Raw genomic sequence first — 10051 nt, forward strand, 5'->3', positions numbered from 1 at the left:
GTCCTTGATATTTGCTAAATCCCGAATCGCATCAATTAGAGGTATTGCTATTCCTGGAATTATTAGCTGTACTTATTGGAATATGAGCAGCTCATTTTGTAGCAAATCAATTAGAATTCAAAACGCGTCAGTAACTTTATGATGTGACTCTAAGTGTACACTACACTGAATCCAAAACCATTCTCGAGTACGATGGAAATTCGTACAGCATTGGCCTCAATATACTATTAATTATAAAGACAACGAGATAATTTTACCGAGAAACAAAATGGTACCAACTATAACTCCTGTTTTTTTTTTGATTTTCCATTTTATTTCTCCTCCTCCTACTTCTACAGATCGTGATTGGTAAGTACGTTCAGTAAAGAAATTATTTTATCACACTAAATAAGAAAATCCTGAAAAAATTCTCTTCCTGCACACACAATTCTCATTCAAAAAACAGAAGTCACATAATGGCCTCTTGTCTATCAATGCAAATATACTAGTGATAGTATATATATTCTGCAATATTAATTAATACAGCACATTTGTACGACCATCTCATTTTTCAAACTGGATGGTATTAAAGTAATAAAGCAATTAGTCAAAGATGTTTTCCAACATCCTGTAATGTGACAACATAAATGATCATATAAGAAACACTATACATTACAACCTATTAAACAAAAAGTTTGCAATTATCAACAAGTAGTGTCAGTGATCACTTTCAATTTCCTTCGTTGTTAATTCCTGATAATAAGATGATAGAATCTGCAATATCTAGAAATATTAACGAACAACAATTAAACTGGACAAAAAACGCAATAATATGAAAAGCAAGAACATATCAAAAACTATGATTACCTTCCAAGCTTTGGGAGCCATGAAACCCTCTGGTGGTTCAACACCATCACGAGCATATGACCGCATTTTCGTTCCACTTATAAACTTAAAGTCTTCACTTCGTGAAGGATCAAAAAATGCCATTTTGCCTTTCGTTTTATCGTACGCAGCTACGCGAAATGGTATTATGTCCAAATTCGGCAAACCGGGAGCCATAGATAATACCTTGAAAACTAATCAATGAATTAAATATTTCTGATCCTCAAATATCTTGCCTAAAAACATATCAATAATGAATAAACCACTAGCAATTGAACGCGATAATTAAAGCTAACTTTCGAGCCATGTGTCGGATCATATAAGTAGTCGCCAGTTTCGGGGTGTTGTATGCCTGCAGGATCTCGTCCTACTATGTAAGTTGAAACACCTGCTGCTAATCGAGCCCTAGCATGCCATTGTACCTGAAATTAATCAATTTATAAAAACAAATACAGTACAATCAAAAAAGGAAAATAAAAATTACTACCTCAGTCGGTCCAGCATATAACATTGGGGAAGGAAAAATAGCAAGAATGGTCCATTGTGGATCTAAAACACCTTCCGATAAAATTGCATCATACTGTCTCATGCGTACATCTAACGGCACATCGTCTTCCTAAAAAATAGAAATCGCAAAACATCGAATGAGAGATTCTTTTTAATTTTATGATAAAAAATGAAAGCTGAGAAATTTGTATTCCTCTCAAAGAGATCAAAACTCTGCGTTATAACAAATACTAAAAACACAAGAACAAACTTTTGTCCAACCGCCTAATGGATGAAGTAACAACATGGGATTTTTGTACTTTGTCAGCAGCTGTTCTCTTGTATTTTGCATAAGAAGAGCATGGCCATTATGAATAGGATTTCGCAATTGGAAAGCAAAAACCGCATCACAATTGGCTTTCGCGAAAACATTTCGAAGCTCTAACGGTGACATCCTATAGCAATCCAAACCATCATTGTACTGAATTCGTTTCAGCACCTAAATTTACTGAACGAAGGAATACAGAAATACAAACTTCCGTTTCGGAAACAAATTAATTTCTAGGAGGATGACAATTACTTCAAAGCTGCACTATCAGCGAACTTAAATGAAGAACTATTGTAATGTTAAAGTTACAAACAGATGGAATTAAATGATGCATCAAAAAAAGTTGCCTGTACATCACCGCCAAGCAACCAATTCCCACTTTCCAAAATTTGTTTTATTGTAGGATGACGAGGATCGATAATACCAAACTGACGCGCAATTCGTTCCTCTTTCCTATGTTCAAATATTTCTCCATCTTTCACAACAGCAACCACGTCATTGTTATACACAAGAGCAATTTCGGGACTGACAGAATGTCCTCGAAAATTTTCACATATCATGAAGAAGTTTTAATATGACACTGTTCTCGACAAAATAGTCCAAATATAGTATAGGTCAAACTAAGCATAAAAATGCCAACCATCCATGAGCTTGACTTTTGTGTCATCACCAATCGGTAATACGATTACTATCGACTGATTCAGTGGTTCATTAAGTGGCCAAAGTGAATCTTCTTCAGTGTTTTCTGGAAGCGACACATCAGTGGTTAAGCATTTCTTTTTTAAATCCAAAAGGAGACCATGGTGTAAACATTGCAAGTACTGCCGTTCACGCATGAAACCAGGCAAAGGAGATGCCCAGCCTTCAGCCAATACCTAAAAATACGAAACAGCACGTAGCATAACAACGATACATATAAATTAGAACTGTTATCGACTAATATATTAAAATATTCACGCAAACATTAGAAGTTATAGAAAAATCTATACTCCTGAAAATAAAAGAAGAATGAAACCTGTAACCACTCTAGATCAATTTTCGTCAACTGCACTCTTGGAAAAGAGTTCATGCGCTCTAGTAATTTGTCTTTCGATTCCTCACCAATGTATAACTCTCGTATAGGTGGCCGAGAAATTTGCTGATAAGCTTTTACGGGCAAAACATTCTACAATGCAATAGGTGGTTTTTTTTTTTTTTTTAAATAAAAACATATTGCAGATTTCTGGCACAGATATGTGAAGCAAATTTTATTGATAAAAATGAAGTTACCAAGAAATTTCAGTTAAAGTACGGACATGTGATTACCTTCTGGAATAAGAAATCCAGTACTTTCCTGACAGACTCGGCTTCAGATTCAATGCCCGATTCAAGTATAAGATCTGGTTTTTCTGGCGCTTCATAGACACTATCAATCCCTGTGAATCCTTTCAGCTCTCCGCAACGTGCCTTCTTATACAAATCTACAGCATGATAAACTGCTCTTTCATATTTATTTCTGTATAGATTTAACTCTAAAATAAATAAGAGGTTGTATAAAACTTTAATTCTTGAGCACTAAGTCGAGACAAAACTTACTTTTAGGATCGCGAAGTTCACAAATTCTTAGTGGTGTATTCACATACACTTCAAAGAAGGTCAAATTATCCTGGAATGAAAACCCTTGTGAAAACTATAAAACATGTCTAATTTCCCAAATAATGCAATAGTATGATTGTTAACCTGATTATGAATAGATCTTGCATCATCTCGATCATATTTATATGGACTAATGAATGATGCCAGAACCACAGTGCCCATATCAGCGAATAATTTGGCTACTTCAGCAACACGACGGATATTTTCTCGTCTTTCTTCTTTGGAAAACCCAAGATTTTTACAAAGACCATGTCGGACATTGTCACCATCTAAAGCGTAAGCAGGAATACCAAGCTGCAATGCAAGTTGAAAGAGCAATTAAATAGTGTAAGATACTTCCTAAACTTGAAAAGATCGACAAGAAGCACAAAATTAATTAAAGAACCTGTGTCAAAATTTTCTCCACTGCAAATGCAACTGTTGTTTTGCCAGCTCCAGACAATCCGGTGAACCATATAGTACAACCTCGGAAACCGCTATGACGTCCAAGAACTCGTGCACGTTCCTCTCTTCCTACTTTATGTTGTTGGAACGTTACGCTTGTAGTACCAATTCCATAATCCTCAAACAATTCCGATAAAAGCTGAAGCATATATATTATGGATAAAGAAGAGGTTTAAATCGGAAACCCATAAAATAGATATGAGAAAGCATATTAACCGAGTTAAACCCAGGCGTAGTTTCGGAAAAAAAAAGTAAAACTTCTATAAAAACATTCTTACTATCAACAAACTGACGGAAGGTTTTATTTTGCAGCGTCATATTTTCAGGGATGTAAGTAAAAAAAAAAACCGTCAACCGTGTTTGCATTTTTAAGTGCACCATCTCGGAAAAGGTCAAGCAGTGCGATCAATAATTATCAATGATTTGAGAGTTGCATAAAATTCGCAGAACTCTCTTTATCATTACGAACATTCTGATCCTCAATTAAATCATGCTTTATGGGCAAAAACGATACCTATGAGTTAGACACAGCAATAATAGCATATCGGCAGTGTGTTCAGAAGATGAGAAAATAAAAGTCAGAACAATCCATAAAAAAAAGTGGTCGTCCTTTTTCAATTTAAAATGAAATAAGTAACTAAATATGTTCCATTAACACATATGTAAAGAATTCCTGATCTCCAGTGCATTGTTCGGATATAGTGAGATGAGAACATAAGTTGTACAAAATGATCTTACAATAAAAACACCAACGGAATACTAATCTAGGATGATGAGTCACAGACTGTTTCAGAGAGGAGAGTAATATTTCAATAATAGTAAGAGCAACACGTTGGAAAGTCAAGGAATCTTCAACAACGAGTTATGTGCAGCAAGAAAGTTATGCAAGCAAGCTCAAACCTGCGGATCGAGATGTGGTCCAATGCGCATTCTGGTGTAGTTGAAATTGCTGAGAATGTATTTGATTCTAAAAAACCAAATCAGTGTAAATAAACAACAAGCAAATCTACAAATATTCACTGCGTGTGTGTGAGGAATACCAAATAACAGGTTGAGCGAAGTGCTTAAAGTGTTACCTCCAAATATCAAACCTGTTATCAAACAAAATGATACTTGTTGAAACACTAGTTTACTCTCAATACAAACATTCTTTTCTTTCTGCTAACCTGAAAAACAAGCCACTAACATCGATATAAAAGTCCTTTTTAAAAGAAACAAACAAAGTCAAAATCATTTCTCATTCCTTGATGTCAACTATTTTTGTATAATGTGCTGCACAAAGACCTTATAAGAGAACACATCAATAACAATTTTAATATCCGATTACAGCACCACTCCCGATATTTTTGCTGCCGTAGCTTACTTCGACGTAATTAAGATACACAAACTGACAACTGAAAGTTAAATCTACTTACTCATAGTATTGAAGTAATTTTATCTACTGCTTCCTCCTAATCAAAAAATAAAACACGAAAGTTTTGTCAAATGAATTCTACGAAAAAAATATTCTGTGTGCTCATAAACTGGCACATTTAACAACAGCTACTCAACAGCGTCTGCCCAAGTCTCGATCCAACATTCACCATTAAATGCTTGACAGATGTGACTCACTTATTCAAACGAATCATATTAATATCTATAAATTTCCTTCTATGGTATAGAAGGTATCTCGACTGAGAGTATCTCTTTGTTTATTGGTAAGTTGCGAGATTTTTTAAGCTAAAAGTGATTTCCTTTGTAGGTGCATTACGCAAATGAACAACTGTCCAACCAGACATAAAATTAGGATTAAAAAAAAAAAAGGAACTTCGTAATTAAAACTATAAAAACACTTGCTGAACAAAGTTCATGGAATAACAGAGTTTATGAGAGACCACATAAAACAACACTGGCCAACTTTTTTGTATTTACAACACAGTACTAACTATAAATTTACTACCGCCCATTTCACCGTTCAACTGAGACAGAGGTTTTGCCCATAATCTCACGATCTCGGATCCGCAATAAGTGTGAAAAAGATGCAGTTTTGAATTAAACTTCCTGTCAGTTTTCAAACCCCGAAGTATTATGTATATATTCGATGATCATGAGATAATTTAGAATAAAGACTACTCAAACTAGAAAATTAATAATAATGGAATTCCCCAAGAAATTGATTTTGAAATGTAGTCCAACACATCCATATTCCGCAGTATTTTAGTGAAAATAAAATCCGTATCCTATGTATAATAAAGTGAAACGAATTCAAAGAATCTAAGAAAACGATTGATGTAAAGGTAGCGCAAGTTGAAATCCACCAACGTACAAACAGTTCACATTTGATCTCAAAGTTCGTGTTCAGTGCAGCAAGAATCTTGTGATAGTAAACACCTCCATCAAACATCATAACTTAACATATTTATTTATGCGAACATGCCTTATGAAAATATAAAATCACTTTTGCCGTTATTCAACGTAAGGTATTCCTGCAGAGAGTGCATCGCGATGAATTATAAATGATGAGGCAGAAAAAGAATACTCCATGCTGACGAAGAAAAGTAATAAGAGAAAGCATTACAACATTAAGCAAAACAGCAATATAAAACTGGCTGAAAATGAAACTGGAATATTATTAGGTACAAAGATGATCACAGCGAGAAATGAAGCATAACTAAGCGATAAAGAAGAAAGTATCCTTACCATTCAATATTCCTGTTGGACTAAGAGTGAAAGGTTACACAGATAAGTATGTTTACTGCGTCTAGTTTGTAAAGTTTTCAGAAAAGAACACCAATAGGCCTAAAAGTTCTTGCTAGAGTAGAAATGAATTTTTATTTTATTCTATTTCATTGGATTCTGACAAAAAAAGTAAAAATTTTTTCCTTATGAATAGAAAGTTGGGATGAAAGCAATTTTATTCAAGTCAGAAACAAAAAGTTCTAAAGCAAGAACGTAAAATACGAGTTGCAGTTCGCCAGATTATATATGGAGAAAGAATACATGTAAAATAAAATTAAGAAATATAGATTATAGGAAAAAGAAGACAAAAAAAGTAAAATGAATAAAATGTGCAAGAGTATTAAAGACAGATTCGACAAATTCACTAATCCAACATAATAGTCTGAAATCCTGACTAAACATTCTTTACCAGTCTTCCTTTCAAAAGTCGATAAAAAAAAATGGCAAACGATAAGCTAAGTACATCATTTACATTGGTCGTTAAATTTGAAAATATTTTCAGAACATAGAAAATTCTACAGTGTTACATATAAACCTCGAGAGCTATAATCATCAGTTAAGTACTGTTTTTTGCAGATGAAGCTTGAATCGGTAAGTCGAGATCAACTGTACCAACTTCATATGTATTTGGCACAAAAATTCTGAATGGTGGGAGCTTTATGATTTCACCCGTCTGTCTGTTACAATAATGCAATATTTGTAAATAAGGTTCCGGATTGTTTGGAATACCAGGAACCCAATCAATGTCTTCGCCACATCCATCTAACTGGAACGAACCGTCTTCGCTTGTGAACGTCACTCTAAATAAATAAAATTAAACTGGAAAAGGGCACAAAAAAAAAAAATTTTTTTTTACATCACAACTCAAATTGCTTTCTTATCATGAATCACACCGAACAAACTTTACTTGAACGTTTGTACGTTTGTTAAGATGAACATTGCAAACACAGTGTAGCAAGGCACTGCAGCATTTTTAAAGATCGGAAGCGCTAGAATCCTTATACACCGAAAGTGCAGTACAGTTTAACAATTATTAGTCACAAATTCAAAGAAATGTTAGGTAATTTTCTCTTCAAAAAAAGATGTCTCATATCTTTATAAGACGTGTATTTAAGCTAGCGCACAGAATTACGATATCAGTAATCATATCGTTTCATTTGATTCCGTATAACAGGTTTTCTTTTCAACACATAAGAAATATAGCACACGCACTCATATCTTTCACGGTGTTTTTTGGCCCAATTTTCATCTCTTTTAAAGTAATTTTCATATTTGAGAGGATCTTCCATAAAGATGGAAGCTGCAGAAAACATACTGGAAATAGCTGACATTTCAGCATTTCTGCTAATTTTCATGCTAATTCCGCTATGAATGATATTCAACATAACACAGATAATCGACGGTTTAGAGTTCATGACTTACCTATAGAATGTATAAAACAAAAAGATATGAGTTTCAATTTGGACGAAGGCTAAAAATACATCATACGAATTTTAAAAAATAATCAGTCATTTGCGAAAACAGCAGCATAGGATAGACGGTACAGTGAATGCAAACGATCTAAAAAAAAGAAACATTCTAGAGTGAGAAAGGATGCTCTCAATATGCTTACGAATCATAGCTAATACAATTTCCGGGGATAAGATGTTACATCTGTTTTTGTAAAGGAATGGAAGTGAAAACTAATAAACATTACCCACCAAGAATCAGTGGAGAAACTTCACAAAGAAACTAATCTATTAACTTTTTTCTTAATGGAAATAAGATTAACATAAACGACTAGGCTTTTTAAGGGTGAGAATTTAAAAATTTTAAAAATGAAGTGCACGAGTTCCATGTATGCTTCTAGGAAAGAAAGTGAGGGAGAAAGAAGAATAGAGAGAAAGAAAAGGGAAAGGACAGAAAGATTTAGGACCCAATTCTGTGTGTTAGTGTAAAATGAAATTTGAAGACAACACAGACATTCTTCTTCTATAAAAGAAATTGAAATATTTGATTGGCAACTTACATGAAAATGTAAATATTCAGAAAAACTATACAAGAGCAACATGTGTTATTCAGATAAATGAAAGGAGACCTCAAAAAGCTCGATTTGTACCACCACCAGTTCAATCCCCATTTAATTTGAGTGTTGATAATGAATAACATCGTATCCTCCCTATTGAAATGCGCAGACTGCTTTACTTCACCTCATTTCCACTAACCAAAACTGCAAACAAGCCGACGAAGCACTGTGGAACCTTGCTTACATGATATACTACACAAATTTGCTTATCTCTATTACACAATTTGACTGTTCCTAATATTATCTAAGCAAGTGCTGGATAATCATCTCCTCCTTCATTCCCAACCCTCGAATATTAGGAAACAAAGTACAAATTTTGAAATGGTTTAAAGTGTTTTCGTTAAAGCACAACCGGCAGTTTCAAAGTTGTAGCGAAAGTACAGCAAGATTAGTTGACCAAGCAAAATAAACCAAACAAAAAACTTATGAAGACCCGTTACTAATGCATGCTTTATTACGTGATTCTTGGCACATATATTCGCACCGATATTGCACTGAACTAGGACAATTCTCAGTTCCAAAAGCAACAAGAACACGTCAACTAACCCCATTAAATCATCAGGATCAATAATCTTGGCAACTGATAGCCCATCTCGGTCGTAAACTCGTACTTCAACATTCAAATTTCTTGAAGGATCCTTATGGCAACGCACGGTGCCATGTATCCAAACACATTTATGTCCTGCACAAGCAAGTCGCATCAGCAGCAACACAACCCAAGCATTCAGAAATAACAAATGCCTGAAATTCACAAACTGCAAAGGTTAGTAGTATGTATAAGTTGCAAGACATACATCTTAACTACAAACTGATTTGAGGTATTGCTCTTTACCGAAAAAGATAAAGAAACATAAATTCAATTTTTGGTAAAACAAAGCAGGCAGATCATCAGGATTTCTGTAAAATCATCAGAACTCCACAAACTTGATCTGTTGTAGTATAATTCGTAATTGAGAACGAATTACTGGCAAATAAGTAAACATATATGCTGATTTCTCAGCATATTTAAAATTTTGGGTTTAAGGAAGAAATGCTTTAAATCAAGTTATACCAAACCACTTATGGGACGCTGATAATGTGACCGTTAAATTATTATGACATGATGAAACAAAATAGTGAGTAAAACAAACCTTTGCATTGCACAAGCTTTCCCAACTGAAAAAAAAACCACGATATTATAACTGCAACAATAAGAATCTTTATTGGCAGCATAAATAGAAAACTCAATAAAAAGTTATCTCCCTTGATATATTTTCTCTCCACGAAAATTACTACGTCCACTTTTCTTACGCAAATTAAAGAAAAAGCGGAAAATCCACAACTAATCAAGTTCAAAACTCAAGACGAAAATACCATCACAAGATATTTCACCGAATGCAAAATGCAAGAACCATATCATTCTTCAAAACTTTCTCCAACTTGGTCGATTTTCAAAAAGCTAATTGAAGAGCGGCTCTAATAAGCATTCACGATAGTTAACCTTCGAATTCTTCCAAGCATTGAAAAAATGT

General features: G+C 34.1%; 2 protein-coding genes across 2 annotated transcripts; both read right to left on the reverse strand.

Moving 5' to 3' along the window:
• Window positions 1–696: 696 nt before the first annotated feature.
• On the reverse strand, window positions 697–4687 carry Bma-pps-1 (Uncharacterized protein; the record flags this gene model as incomplete). Its single annotated transcript, XM_043073737.1, has 13 exons — window positions 697–753; window positions 847–1050; window positions 1161–1286; window positions 1352–1480; window positions 1622–1849; window positions 2026–2216; window positions 2319–2553; window positions 2694–2843; window positions 2984–3138; window positions 3254–3323; window positions 3398–3607; window positions 3699–3875; window positions 4658–4687. The coding sequence occupies 13 exons, from the start codon at window positions 4685–4687 to the stop codon at window positions 697–699; spliced, it is 1962 nt and encodes a 653-aa protein (XP_042929671.1).
• A 2344-nt stretch (window positions 4688–7031) lies between these two features.
• Bma-ttr-53 (Uncharacterized protein) lies at window positions 7032–9678 on the reverse strand (the record flags this gene model as incomplete). The annotated part of the gene is made up of 3 exons (XM_001899215.1): window positions 7032–7275; window positions 9087–9281; window positions 9671–9678. The coding sequence occupies 3 exons, from the start codon at window positions 9676–9678 to the stop codon at window positions 7032–7034; spliced, it is 447 nt and encodes a 148-aa protein (XP_001899250.1).
• Between the last annotated feature and the right edge of the window lie 373 nt (window positions 9679–10051).

The sequence above is a fragment of the Brugia malayi genome, assembly GCF_000002995.4.
Source record: "Brugia malayi strain FR3 genome assembly, contig: Bm_v4_ChrX_scaffold_001, whole genome shotgun sequence".
NCBI lineage: Eukaryota > Metazoa > Nematoda > Chromadorea > Rhabditida > Onchocercidae > Brugia > Brugia malayi.